At 37.1% G+C, this 15,457-nt stretch overlaps 1 protein-coding gene across 1 annotated transcript; it reads right to left on the bottom strand.

Moving 5' to 3' along the window:
- Window positions 1–717: 717 nt before the first annotated feature.
- LOC106073546 (uncharacterized) lies at window positions 718–14,061 on the bottom strand. Its single transcript, NM_001311300.1, is given in 16 exon segments — window positions 718–912; window positions 2,129–2,205; window positions 3,666–3,729; window positions 4,004–4,046; window positions 4,623–4,690; window positions 5,067–5,228; window positions 5,400–5,462; window positions 6,293–6,475; window positions 6,610–6,698; window positions 6,798–6,861; window positions 7,369–7,526; window positions 8,882–8,955; window positions 9,644–9,778; window positions 11,456–11,555; window positions 13,138–13,239; window positions 14,022–14,061. Coding segments are annotated over 15 exon segments (1,428 nt in total). The 5' UTR covers window positions 13,238–13,239; window positions 14,022–14,061; the 3' UTR covers window positions 718–864.
- Window positions 14,062–15,457: the final 1,396 nt, after the last annotated feature.

Genomic DNA, 15,457 nt, shown 5'->3' with positions numbered 1-15,457 from the left:
TTCTGATGATGTGGCAGGTGTGCAGCAGTACCGCCCTCTGACGGGCAACGAGAATGTTCCTAGGCATGTTAAGGGCCTTGAAGGTATCTGTGAAGTCAGTTGTCATTATTCCCTCAGTTGATATAAAAATGGAGTATATTCTTATTTTGGATAACTTCCATAAACGGCTAATCTCCAAAGCTAGGTTCCCATATTTTCTTTGTTCTTCTGTCTCAGTTTCTCTTATATAATTATTACGATTATTATATTGTTCAGAGAATCCCGTACATTAATGATAAGCTTATTTCGCTTGAGAGGAGTGGCTGCTGAGTGGTAAAACGCTTGGTTTCCGAGCCGAGGTACCGGGTTCGAATCCTGGTAAAGACTGGGATTTTTAACTTCAGGATCCTTTGGGCGCCTCTGAGTCCACCCAGCTCTAATGGGTACCTGACATTAGTTAGCTAAAGTAAAGATGGTCGTTGTACTGGTCACATGACGCCCTCGTTAACCGTGGGCCAAAGGAACAGATGACCTTTACATCATCTGCCCTATAGATCGCAAGGTCAGAAAGGGGAACTTTTTTTTTAAATTTATGTTGCTTGAATATTTTTTTGTGTGGAAAATTAGATCTTATATTTATATGTGCTAGCATTTGACATACACCCACTTGGAGTTAAATCTCATTCTCAGAGTCACACACATCAACATGTAAAGTCATGAACAGATGGAAGTAACAAAAAGTGTTCAGTTTCCTGTTTATTTATTACTTCAATGCATCGTTTCGTTACTTGGTGGACTGGTCATTGTAGTCATTGTGTGGACACTTTGCCGCTCTACATTAGGTCTTGAAGTAATGTTCCTCTGAGAGTCTTGCTGTGTGTGAAGTTAAGAGTACTCCTTGTACTGGACGTCAGTGGCCAAGTGCATGGATCCCTATAGGAAAATAGAAGACAGTTTCACAATCAAGATCAATAGAAAGAAGTATAACAGAATGAAGACTTCTTCATCTAGAGAACTACAGAGAAGTATAGTACAATGAAATTCTCTTCATGGCTCAAGAATTTTGACACCAAGTAATGGAAAGATCACTCTTTTTCTGCAAGTCGGACGGACAAGAGTTACCCCATGTAATTTTAGAGGCGAAAAAAAAGAGGGGGGGGGTGAACAAGTAGTATTCACCTGTCACTAAATAGTAGGGCCGGACTTAACAATTGTGACCAAGAAGTCATGGAAAGAGAACAAGTAATCTACTCTTTATTCACCCGTCACTAAATAGAAGGGCCGGACTTGACCATCGTGGGGCCCTATGCGAAACGGATTTCGCGGGGCCAAGTTTGGGTAGGGATATGGACTATGAATAATAAGTGAAAATTAAGAGTTTGTATTACAAAATAAATTCGTCTTTGCATTTTATTCATTTGTTACTAGGTACAGATTTTTTTTACGAGCCTTGCGTGTAGCGAAGTCATACAGTATATCATAAAAATTCTATTTCCTATTTCCTACATAGCTCAATAGCAAGAATTACCAAATGTTTCAATCTATCTACGAGAATTGTTTACAGGACTTTTTCGTATATTTTGCAATTTCGGGAGATTTCCAGGAGTTCCTGGTAAATCGACAGAAGGCCGCGAGAAATCTGTTATAAGTTATAAAATGATTTAATTTAATAATTTATACACCTAGAATTATCGCGGGTTCTATGAAAGTGCTGGGCCCACTGCGGTCGCATATGTTGCAGCGGCCAAAAGCTGGCCCTGTAAAATAGCGGTGTATGATACGCCGCCGGTCGACTAGTTTTACTCGAAATCCTAAATGAGTTGGTGGTACATATGAATGGAGAAAGGAGTTCGACAGATCATGTGTGGTGACCCAACGGCTCAACAGACTAACGGATAGGTGAAGGCGGTAGTGAACATCGGTAAATCTTCCAAAAGAATCCTTTTAAACGTGTGAAATGGTGGATACATCGTTTTGTTGCGTTTTCCCCAACCATTTCTGATGTTGCCTTCAATACGACTAGGTGCCAGCAGCTCATTCACTGGCAAGCAAGGCGAATGCATAAACAATATTCTTGTATTGGTTCCAATTTTTTAAAGTGTGGTATCAGAATTTTTAAAGTAAAAAATGTTGATTAATTTCTACTTACATTGGTGAATCTGACGGTTGGATCGAGCAGTGAAAGATCCTCAAGGGACATCAGAGGCAATCCCTTCCTCAGAACCTCTGTAAAATAAAATAAGTTTTGGGGTTTAAGTAGGTCTGTTGTAGAGTCTAGTAGAGTCTAGTGGTCTAGTCGAGTCTAGTGATCTAGTGGAGTCTATTGATCTAGTGGGATCTAGTGGAGTCTAGTGATCTAGTGGAGTCTAGTAAAGTATAGTAAAGTCTAGTGGAGTCTAGTGATCTTGTGGAGTCTAGTGATCTAGTGGAGTCTAGTGATCTAGTGGAGTCTAGTGGAGTCTAGTGATCTAGTGGAGTCTAGTAAAGTATAGTAAAGTCTAGTGGAGTCTAGTAGAGTCTAGTGGAGTCTAGTGATCTAGTGGAGTCTAGTGGAGTCTAGTGATCTAGTGGAGTCTAGTGGAGTCTAGTGATCTAGTGGAGTCTAGTGATCTAGTGGAGTCTAGTGGAGTCTAGTGATCTGGTGGAGTCTAGTAAAGTATAGTAAAGTCTAGTGGAGTCTAGTAGAGTCTAGTGGAGTCTAGTGATCTAGTGGAGTCTAGTGGAGTCTAGTGATCTAGTGGAGTCTAGTGATCTAGTGGAGTCTAGTGGAGTCTAGTGATCTAGTGGAGTCTAGTGATCTAGTGGAGTCTAGTGATCTAGTGGAGTCTAGTGGAGTCTAGTGATCTAGTGGAGTCTAGTGATCTAGTGGAGTCTAGTGGAGACTAGTGATCTAGTGGAGTCTAGTGGAGACTAGTGATCTAGTGGAGTCTAGTAAAGTATAGTAAAGTCTAGTGGAGTCTAGTAGAGTCTAGTGGAGTCTAGTGACCTAGTGGAGTCTAGTGATCTAGTGGAGTCTAGTGATCTAGTGGAGTCTAGTGATCTAGTGGAGTCTAGTGGAGACTAGTGATCTAGTGGAGTCTAGTAAAGTATAGTAAAGTCTAGTGGAGTCTAGTGGAGTCTAGTGGAGTCTAGTGGAGTCTAGTGATCTAGTGGAGTCTAGTGATCTAGTGGAGTCTAGTGATCTAGTGGAGTCTAGTGATCTAGTGGAGTCTAGTAAAGTATAGTAAAGTCTAGTGGAGTCTAGTGGAGTCTAGTGGAGTCTAGTGATCTAGTGGAGTCTAGTGATCTAGTGGAGTCTAGTGGAGTCTAGTGATCTTGTGGAGTCTAGTGATCTAGTAGTCTAGTGGAGTCTAGTGATCTAGTATAGAGTCTAGTGGAGTCTAGTCATCTCGTTAGAAATAATTGCAAATACTATTGAAGTAGAAGTAAAAAAAAACAACTTAAAATGTTGAGAATTCTTTTAACAAATAACTTTTTTTTGTCTTTTAATTCCCCCTCCCCCCAAAAATTGAATAGAAAGTTTGAATTAAAAAAAAAAAGTTTGATTATTAGTAACCTCCCCTCCCAACACAATTTCATCAATATTAGTGCATCCCATAGTGGTAAAAAAAAAAGCCTAAACATATTTTCAATACTGAAGAGTGCACATTTTTTACAATTTATATTGACACCAGACTAGTACTCACTTTCAATCTGTTTCACGGCGATTTCTCTGACGACCATGTGAGTGAATTTGAAAGCATCAGCCTCCTGTGTTTTTGTTGAATAGAAAAAAAATGAATGTTTAATAAAGCTTATGGGAGAGACAGAGAGGGAGAGAAGAAAGAGAAAGAGAGAGGAGAAAGAGAGAGAAAGAGAGAGAAAGAGAGAGAGAGAGAAAGAAGAAAGAAAGAGAAAGAGAGAGAGAGAGTTACAAGTAAATATAATCTTGTTTGTACACTATATAGAAGTGTTTACTACAGGCAATGTCTAATGTTGGTCTCTAGTTCTAGACTTGATTCAACAAGTTTGTTCATATATTTACCTTGGGATTAATTTTGATTGCAGTCAATTCACTAGTTTCGACACTGTTCAAGAGAAAGGACAAAGATTAATTACAAAATTGAACTTTAGATGAATATGTGCAAACTATATTTAAGGTTATTTTCCCTAATCCTACAACCAAACTAAAGACTGTTATTTCAATGATAGATGTATAGCTGCAGAGGCGCAGTGAGCAACATGTGCAACCGGGGCAAAAAAACTTTTTGGCGCCCCCACCCCCACCCCCCATTGCCCATTAACATCACGTAGAAATACAGGCTTACAAATAAAATTAAGTATTTAACAATAATATAATACAAATAATCTTAGAATGTATTACCTAACTAAAATATCTACAATAATTTTTTGGCGCCTCTCTGCGTGTAGTGCCCCCCTGAAGGTAGCGCCCGGGGCATCGTGCCTCCCTTGCTTCCCCTCCCTTCACTACGCCTCTGTGTAGCTGCTTTTCTTTTAACACTCTTCTCTTGACAGTGTTACAGAGATACTGGAAGATTTGGCCTACTTTGGTTCTTCGGTCAAGGCAAGCTCAATCATGTATTTTGTTGTGTTTAGATTTAATTCTCACTCTAAATATCTGACTGCTATAAGATACTACATACTCGTAGCTGAGGAGGTCTGGAATAAGACGATTCTTCTCAATGTGGGCCTTGGCCAGGAGTTTCACAGTCTAAAGGCAACACAAAGAAATAATGTCAAATTTACACTTTCGAAAGGACGTTAGACCTTAAAAGGTAGGTTGTGAAGTTTATTCGTTTGTTTCTGTATCAATGCTGCTATTGTCTCACTAGTAATGCTGAGGCTAAAAATTAGAGTCCAACTCAATGTCCATTTGTTTGGACCAATACGATTATCTTATCTTATTATTATTAGACAATCTTTCAGATTTTGATATCATGAAACGATAAAGAAGGAAAAGGTTACCATCTGAGACATACCTAATTGGTAGATTCATCTTTTGTTTTCGGAAGGTTACATTACAAATAAAATACTGTTACTTTATAAGCATGTTAATATAAGTTTCTAATGTTCACTTATTCACTCACTGTCTTCAGTTTGAACTGTTGCTCAGAGTTAGAGCCGCTGCGAGTAGAAACAAGGACATCTCCATGGAGTTGAACTCTGACACCCTCTTCGGAGATCTCAACATCTGGCACTTTGCTAGAGCTGACCTCAGCTTGGACGGAGCCAGCGCTGTTGGAGCTGAGCTAGAGACGACATTAAGACAAGCATCTTTAGACAACACGGATGTAAGGTCCTAATTTGGATGTATCGTGTACATAGGAAAGCAGAAACACGAAAAGTCCATTATCTCCTCCAAAGCTAAACTAATTCTATCTGGTGTGTCTTATTGGCTTGTAAAGAACGGTAAAACTTACCTCGGGGATGAGGCTGCTAACGTAGGATAAACGTAGTTTCTCTTTCTGGTCTTCCTCTGAGATCTTTAGTCAAAACGTAAGAATGGGTTAAAATTTGGCACCTTTTTTTTAAAATAAAGTCAAGATCACAGACTTATATATTATGTCTAGACTGGAAACCGGAAATAAATTCTTATCCGGGAATGATCGATTCACAGACATATCTATATTTACATTTTTATGTACGTAAACTCTTTTTTTCAGGCTCTAGGGGGAGTCGCCCTAATCAATCTTTTCTGTCTTAGAAAAGTAATGACCTTTAGTTTTCAAAGTTTAGAAATAATGCAAAATCATTTCTCGGATGTTCACGCAAATATATGAAACAAAGCCATTTCCTGTTTGTTTCCATTGAGATAATGTTTCAAAAATCCTAGATGGAAATAATTCATGTTGATTTAAATCATCTTATGTACATTTAAATACATTGATTGCCTAGATCTTTCTAGATTATGTATCTAAAAATTGCAAAATAAAAATTAAGAGACGAGAATACTCTTATTTTTGATGTTCAATCACTAGATCTAGATCTAAAAATAAAATTATATGTTTCATAGGTTAGGGTTGAAAAAGAAAACAACTGTTAACTGCTTTACAAAACAACGCCTTGATCCAACTTTCTACAAAATGTTTCACGACATTTTTTGTAGTGTTAAAAAGTCTCAATGTCCAGTCTAGATATAGTATATAAGTCTATGGTCAAGATCTATTTATCAAAAAGAAAACAACTAAACTAAAAGTGTATCATTTTTTATTTGTCGTAAGGGAAAAATCTAGTTTATTTAAATGAGGCTTTAAGAAGCCATAAAAAATATTACATTCAGCCTCTCCTAAACTCTCTGGCTTAAATGACTCACTGTGTCTTCGGCAATTCTGGCTTTAAGATAGTCGTGGCTGTGAGCAGACTCAGCGAAGGTCTTGGCGACAAACTCATCCAGCCAGAGGTTGAACATTTTGTCCTCGTCATCCTGGTCTTCTCTGGGGAGGTCATCTGGCTTCTGGCTGCTTGGGGTACCGTCGGATTTCCATGAAACTTCACCCTGAGGGAGAGCAAAGACAAAAAAAAAGTCAAGTCATTTAAAAGACAAATATTTAGTTGTATAGTAATGCTCAAGGCTAGGCCACTTGAGCTTGCCAAATTGGCTAATAAAATAATAGAATAGAAAAACGTTACCCTGTGTCTGGCTTCGAGGGATTGCTGAGAAACGCTGACTTTAGAAACAGGGCTGTAGTCAACCTTGAACTCGTCCATTTCAGCAGACACTGAGGAAGTTACAGACCTTTCAGTTCACTGACCTATACAAATTGTGTAAGTATTTATAAATGATTGTATAATTACAGAGTAAACATCGCACTACTCACGTTTGACTTCTTTAATGGTTTCAGGCATTTTGTTGTCAATGTAGTCTGTGATCACACGGCAAAGCTGAAACGCACGAAAAGACAGACATAATAACTTAGATACAGCTTTCAAAACTTAAATATCATGTGCTCATTTGGTAGTTTTACTTTCTTATAATGCGTTAGTATGGATTTAATCCTGAGACAGCGTCCATTTTATTTAAACCTGCCCAAACAAGTTTTCCATCCAATTAATATTAGAAGTATACATATTCTCACACCTTAAAGAGAATCAGTTGAAGTTTTTCTCTAGTTAGTTTTTAAGGTTAAGTTCAAAACAAATCATTAAAAAGTAGACCATAAAAATGTCAGAGTGAACAAAAAATGTCATGAAAAAATGTTTGCACGTTGGTCTCCCTTGGTATATCATTCTAGTTTTTTTAGACCGATTGTCTCAATGCCAAACATGAAAATGGAAAGTATATTTAATTCTACAATGTTAATACCTTAAGTTAGAGAGAACTAGAGGAAAGAAATTCTATAATGAAAAAGATTGCCATATGGACCATATAAGAGCATATTTATGACTGACCCTTTCCTCGGTCCATTCACGGACTTTGTTTGGCAGAACTTTGGACATGGTTGAGTACATCCAGTGGACAACAATGGAGGAGAAGTTGAATTCACTGTCCTTGATGCTGGCTTTGCATTCCAAAGTTTTGGGCTTGGCACGACGATCTGAGTCAGCCTCTGTGGTGGAGAACAGACAGTTTTAAACCACAACCAAGGATCAAGGATGCGAAATAATTCCAACGTGATAAGGCGAATGAAAGTAGATGTCAAAAGTGAAATGATATGTAAGCTTACTCAAAATACAATCTGTCTCGCGTCTGTCGCTTGTTCTTCCCTTTTCATTCTGTCTCGCGTCTGTCGCTTGTTCTTCTCTTTTCATTCCGTCTTGCGTCTGTCGCTTGTTCCTCTCTTTTCATTCCGTCTCGCGTCTGTCGCTTGTTCTTCTCTTTTCATTCCGTCTCGCGTCTGTCGCTTGTTCATCTCTTTTCATATTACACACTCGTAAATAATATCTGGAACATCGGATTTCACCAGAATCTATTCTGTTTACGTAACCAAACCATCCACTCATATTTTCCCGTGGCTAGATCAAAAACGCGCACAAACTACATTAAGGGGAAAGAATAACGTGAGAATATTTGTCCAAATACAGTTGTACATCTTATCTCTTGTGTTTCTTCTACATATTTCTCAACGTAATTGAAAGCTATACACATTTGTGAATAAAAGTTTGATTTATTTGGCTTGAAAATATACATTTGAGTTTAAGTCAGTTTGAACGTGAACAAATACGCCTACAAATGGGATGTTGGATTAGCTGTCTGGGGGCTGCAATCACAAACATATTAACATTGAAAATATTGGGGTTTCTTTTAGAACGTGGATCTCTTTTCTCAAAGTGAATTCAATATATTTAACCAAATAAATAAAGAACTAATTAAAACATATTTCGCGATTACCTTTCAAAACGAAAGAAAAAAAAAGCCCTAATAGTTACATTTGCTCCGACATAGCGTTTTTTTTTTAAATTTTAAATGATTGTCAAGAGAATGGTCTTGTATTAAACTCTCTGTTTAGATAATAGAAAAATAAAACGAGGGAACTGACAAGTGTGTTTGTATGCATATTAACGATGGAATGTGTTTATAAGGTTTGTATTTGAGTCACATGATTACGGAAGGGTGCAATAGTTCATAAGCAGTCCTAGCTCTGACCTACATATTTTGCCTCATCCAATGCAGACAGAAACGTTGTCGCTGGTTGGTTTAAGCGAATGTGGCGTAAAGAAATGGAATAGAGAGAAATGGAATAGAGAAAAAAGAGAGAAAGAAAGAGAGAGCGAGAGAGAAAGTATTTTATCATTTGGTCCAGACTCGAGATTAAGATTTCATTTAAAGTTTTTCCTTTTTTTTTTTAAAACTATAATTCACCATTAAGGACTACAGTCCACAGACAGTTCAACAATAGAGGATGATTCGGTGTACAATACCACATTGACAACACCCTAACCAGTATCGAAGCCTATTTCTTACCAACGGCAACTTTCAGGTCCACATCTACATCCTGAAGGGAAATGTCAACACTTCCGCTGTGTTCCATCTTGGTGCTGTACATAATAGACAACAACATCTATTATACAAGCAGGTGGGGGGGGGGGGGAACATAGCAACGAATCTTGTATCGGTGAACTTGTAAGAATAAAACTATTTTACAAAGTATATTTTTAAAAATTAATTTTATTGTGAGAAAAAAAATGAAAGCATCAAATGGAAATCTAAATATGAATTATTTTCAACACTGAAAGACGCGGTCTTGATACTAAGCATATTTCAATGGAAAAAAAAAGTATATTAAAAAGTAAAAAAAAACAAACTTTTAAATTATATATAAAAAAATAAATGTATAATGTTAGAAGCTGACAATGGGAGCTAATGAATAATGCCTTTATGGATCGTCAGTAGAGAGTACCGACTCTGCCATCGAAAGCTGTATCGAGTATCGAAAAGAGTATCAAAAGGACCGGACTTGAGACTTCCCTAAAAAGACACCAATAAAAACTATACGGAAAGGTGCCTGATGTAGAAATTATTGAACAGTTCAGATATAGTCTAGGATTAGTTATCTTAAGCATTCAGCATGATCTTCAGAAGACAGACAAAAGAAAACGAAATGTGAAATGTATTTAAAGACTGAGACTAACACTTGACAATTAGAAAGTGAACAAGAAGAATGAAGACAATGTAAGGCTTCTAGAACACTATCATGTCAATGGATGAAACCAAATAAATACGTACATGGACATATCGATGGATGATTCATAGTCCAGCCTAACGAATGCACTGAGTCTCTGAATGCTGGCACGAATACCATTGATGCTTGGATCGAAGCTGAAGTTGGCGCTCTCAATCTCAGACTGTTCCAATGAGATCCTGGTGGTAAGAAAGTCACACATTTAGAGACATCTCTAGAACATCTTACACTTTGTAAGTCACACATTTAGAGACATCTCTAGAACATCTTACACTTTGTAAGTCACACATTTAGAGACATCTCTAGAACATCTTACACTTTGTAAGTCACACATTTAGAGACATCTCTAGAACATCTTACACTGTGTACTTTCCCATCACTTTCATGTTTTATGTTTATGACGTATGAATTAATCCTCCATACCAGGGTTTCCCAAAGTGGGATACGCGTACCCCGAAGGGTTCGGGAAGACTTTGGAGGGTGTACGCGTTGCACCTCAATAACCATGCTGATTTTTAAAAAATATCCATTTATTATGTTCTGTTAATAAGTTTAAGTGTGGTGGGGGTAGAGGGGTACTCGGCATTACACAATTTCTAAAGTTTGGGAAACACTGATCTACACTATCACTGTAGCAGAGCACACTTTCTGAAATGAGATTTAAATTCTGTCTCTATTCTATATAGTATCAATATATCTTATCTTATATAATACAGACGTTACTTCAAAAAGAAGATGATCACGTCCTAAGATTCACGCATTTAGTCATGCATGTTAACCAATGACTTTAATTCTGCCAAGTCACTTCTTTTCATGGCTGGCTTATGCAACCCATTCCATGCTCTAATAGCACTAGGGAAGAAGGAACATTTGTACAAATTTGTCCTAGCATGTGGAACGAGAAACGTTGCTTTATCTTTGTGTCTGTCTGAGTATTTTATTAGATTTTGTATTTGTATTTGTATTATACTATTATTATGCCAGTTTAGTAAGTTGTGAGGGACATAATCTCAACTGGCCTTTAAAGCGATACACGTTTTGGATAGTAAAGTGAAATTCAGAACATGATTTTCATTGGAGATTTTAATACAGAAGTTAACCACAATAAACTGCTTTTTTGTTTATATTTTGACTTTTTGTAAAAAAAAAAAAGAATGACTTTTTGTACTAGAAGCGTAAGAGACTCAACATTTGATTCTGTAGTGCTTCAAAGTACATACATTGTATTGCTTGCTTTTTTTTTATAAACTTATATCAATTCTGTCGGTCGGTCTGTCTGTCTTATAAAACATTTCTACACTTTAATTCTTTCACACTCATTCTCGGCTCAAGTTGAAAATTTGCACAATTATTAATTAGCATTGGCAAGATAAGAAAAACAAACAAACTCATTTTCAATTAATTACTTGTAACTAATTATTTTGTTTGATACCAATAAGGGAAATTAATATTTCAGTATTAATTAGATATGGCATAATATGTAAGGTTTGGTCCCTTGACACTTTATTTCTCCCACAACCATTCTCGGATTAAATTGAAACCTTAAACAATTATTTATTGTACCTCACAAAAAGGAATCAATTTAAAATTAACCAATTAGTCAATTCATTATTGGTAAATAATTATTTTGTTTCATATCGAATAAGGGAATTAACTTCTATATTTATTAGAGATATAGTTGTAAGTGCGGAGCACTTCCCCTTAGATAAGCTTTATTTTTTTTTTTAAAAGGATGTTTTAAAAATTAAATATAGAGAGTACCAATGCTTCCGTATTTTGTGTACACTATTCAATTAAACGAAAATAACTGTTAGTAGTTTTGTTACAAGTTGAGCAATGTTTTTCAAGAGACTTACTTGCTAAACTTGTAGCTGACTGGGCCCTCTTTGTCCTCTAGATTCTCGAAAGATGCTTTGTTGAGTACCTTACGAAGAACGTCTGGAGCGATCCTTGAACCTTAACACAGAAAAACCCAAACAGTAGTTGGAACGTTAACAAACAAAATAAACGCGTATTTGAGAAATACATTATATGCATTTTGAAAAGAAGAGCTGATTGGATAAAGTGATGGCCATCTCATGGACAGTGGTGGTACATTGTAGGAATGCGTAGGAAACCCCTCGTGGCTCAAGAAGTCATGTCTCATGGTAACAGATGTTATTAAAGGAACATCTAGTTGATGGGGAACCCCCCGAACAGAGATCGGTGCTGAGACACCTCTCCGTCCCGGCCTTGAAGTAAAGCCCCTCACGTTTGTCAAGGGTCATGATTGGGAGCAAGCTCGACCTTAATGGACACTCATTGAGGATGTTGGACAAGGAAGTGGATTAGTATTCTGAACCTTGGAAATGGAAGGTCTTGATGGCGTGCATGGTATAGCCTCACCCCACCCGCCCAAACGACGTTTTTTTTTAATTCTGCAAAACGTTTCCAACAGAAAAATTAATCTTTTTATTTAGTTCGGAGTTTATTGTGCATTTTTATTCAGCAAGTTCTCGTGTGCATTTATTTATCTCCCTTAATTTGTACACCCCTTCGTTTCTATTTCCTATTCCAATCTCGTCCAAGATTTGAGTGCAAGCAATGTGAAGCTTCTTCTCTGTGGTCGAGTTAGTAGTAAGTAAAGTTCCCCTTGCGATCTACAGGGCAAATGATGTTAAGGTCAATATATCTTGGGCCAACGGCTAACGAGCAGGGTGTCATGTGGCCAGCACAACGACCAACCGCTTTATGTCCCCCGAACATGTCAGGTACCGTTAAAGTTGTGTGGACTCTTGGGCGTCCTAAAATATAGACGTCTTACCATTTTCAGAACTTACGACCTTATGGAGATGTTATAAGTCTAATCTGTTCTATGGCCGACGGTTAAAGAGGGCGTCATGTGGCCAGCACAAAGTGAACATGAATTTACTTGCTCAACTATGACAGGTACCCTTAAAATTGTGTGGACAGGTTCGGAAGCCAAGCGCTTAGCCACTCAGACACCGAGCCCCCTTTTGTGGTCGAAGATAAGCGCTATCTAATTTCCCTTTACTTCACAGCTGAATTACAATTATTTTAAATGAATTTGGTTCTTCTATTGAAAAGATAATACATTAAGAGCACGGAACGGTTTTGGTTTTCACGTGTTCTCGGCTTAAAAACATTTCTTTGAAAATAATTTTATTTTAAGGTTATTTTAGGGCTGCTAGTCTAGAATTTTCGTATTTTGAAACAATTGTAGTCAATCTTTGCGACAGAATGTTGCTGTCAATAAAATTATCATGTTTTTTTTTTTGTTTGTTTTTGTTTTCTTTTTTTTTTTATCATCAGAGCCCTTTAGACACTCAAGTGTATTTAAAATTTTGAGAAGAAACGTGAATAATTAGTCTAATTAAACAGATTTTAGTAAGGGATTTAATTACCTCTACCTCAAAGCTAATTCTGTTTCGTCGCGGAAAAGTTGTTTTTTTTTCTATACAAAAAAATATGCCCAGAAAGCGTTAACACTAAGAGATATTCCACCATACGCATTCTTTGTTTTGGTCAATAATCTTACCATAATCAAGAGCCTCTTGGTTGAGTCTGAGTACAGCTCCAGGCTTTTCTTGGGCAAAGATGCCAGCGACTAGTGCGAAAAACAGGAAGACGGTGTTCATGGCTGTTGAATTCAGAACACAAAATGTATCATAGAAATGTTTTGTTTTTATAATTTAAAAAAATCTTAAGAGATTTAGGTCTACTCCATTAGGATTTTTAATTAAACTTCTTTTTTTTTCTGCAAATGGTTAACTAGGGCGTCGTGTGGCCACCACAACCGCTTATAAAAAGCCATGGTTAATGTTTGGTACTCAAAAGAGCTAGAGGGGACAACGTATGTGTACAGTACTGCAGAGGTGTATTAAAAGATGACCTCCCTGTAAGGCCTGTATATCAAGTCACTGCGTACTCTTGAGACTTGGAACTCACCTTTGTAATAACAAAGATGGATATAGAAGCAGATGTCGGAAATACAAATCCGATGACCTAGTCAGTTTTAGGGACGTCTTATTAAATGGTCACTAATTTTAAAGTGTTTTTTTTTTAGTTAATAAATAAAATCGCCAGTAAGATATCACTGTTTTGTTTTCCATTGTATTTCGTAAAGCAAATACAAACAATACTTCTCACATTACTGAGGCCATACATCAAAAATTTACCTTTTTAATAAACAAATTATTCATTTGGTATGCACAAACACATAAACTAGTTCCTTTTACAGCAAAAAAAAATATTTTAATTTTAATCTTTATGAGACTACCGGACGCGGAACATAGCACATAAGAAGAGTAGCCTACTGTGCGTTCGTGTGCTTAAGTTGTCTGGCTATGTAAAACATTTTGCAAAATATACAATTAACAGTGTTGCATAGGGAGAAATTGAAATTATTAAAAATTCTCTTACCTGCGGGCAGTGTGCTCGTCCCAAGTACTGAACTGACTGGATGAATGTGAGTAGACATACGGTCTTTTATACGATTAGTGACCCAAGGGCATTGACATGTTCATTAATTAAGCCTTGATTTGTGGCCACCTCAAGACGTGAGAGGCAAAGCTTGAGGCATCGGGAATCAATGCTCACTAATTGTAACATGCATTTAAAATCATCAATAACTAGATAGGTCAGCACTTTTTTACAAACTCCAATCCAGTTACCGACTTAGTCTTTCTGTTGAAACTTGAAAATGTTGAGGTACTAAATAGTTCACTCCTTTGTGTTGTATTGTAAATGTGTAAATGAACGATAAATTGTAAATGTGTAAATAAACTGTAAATTGTAAATGTGTAAACTGAATACAGGACTGGGAGGAGCTCATTCACAATCTTTCTTTCTTTTTTCTTCTTTAGTTCTTCTCTATCTCTATAGTTCTCACTCTTTCAAGCTCTCTCTCTTTCTCTCTCTCTCTCTTTCTCTCTCTCTCTGTCAAACTTTATCTCTACCTCTCTCTTTTCTCTTTCTTCCTCACTTCTTCCATTCAAACTCTTTTTTAATTTCTTTTTTCTGTTATTGACGCTTGTTCTCTTTTTTTTCATCTTTTTCTTTTTCTCTCTCTATTTCTACCTTTCTTTTTTTTTCTCTCCAATTTTCTCTATATTTCCCTAGCTCTTCTTTTCTCTTTTTCTTTTTCTGTTTCTCCTCTTTCTCTCTCCTACCTTTAACACACACACACACACACTCTAGCCCTCTCTTTGCTTTTTCTCTTTCTTGCTCTCTTTTTCATTGAGAAGGAACGATGTGTACAATACTATATGGGTACCAGTTCCTCATATTTATAAATAAATAAATACTGAATATGGAAAGACAAAGGCTTAGCCCTCTGCACCAAAATCAGACTGATGATCACTTTTATATGCTTGTGAGTCTTGGACGCTGACTGCAGAGCTAGAGACGAGTATCCTAGCAAAGGAATTGAGATTCTACAGAAGGATCCTAGGTATCACATTTAAAGACCGCATCACAAACCAAGAGATTAGAGACAGGGTTGCTGCAGCGATTGGACCCCATGATGACCTGCTAACTATCGTAAATAAAGCAACCTAAAAATCTATGGCCATTTCACAAGATCTTCGGGGCTCGCTAAGACCTTTCTTCAGGGAACACTACCAGGAAAAAGAAGAAGATGCAGACAGAGAAAGCGATGGGAGGACAACATAAAAGAATGGACGGGCATGCCATTGAATGAGGTTCTAAAAAAGGCAAAGGACAGGGAGGAATGGAGAAGGACGTCGACGAATCTTGCTTGGTGCCCCATCTGTCCGGGTAAATAATGAAGGATTAATTTCCATTGTCGGTATCAAGCAATAATAATTAAGTACCAGTAGTTGAATAACTAATGGATT

This window comes from Biomphalaria glabrata, chromosome 7, assembly GCF_947242115.1.
Source record: "Biomphalaria glabrata chromosome 7, xgBioGlab47.1, whole genome shotgun sequence".
NCBI classification, from domain to species: domain Eukaryota; kingdom Metazoa; phylum Mollusca; class Gastropoda; family Planorbidae; genus Biomphalaria; species Biomphalaria glabrata.
The sequence above is the reverse complement of the archived record's forward strand: the minus strand, read 5'-3'. Positions and strand labels throughout refer to the sequence as shown.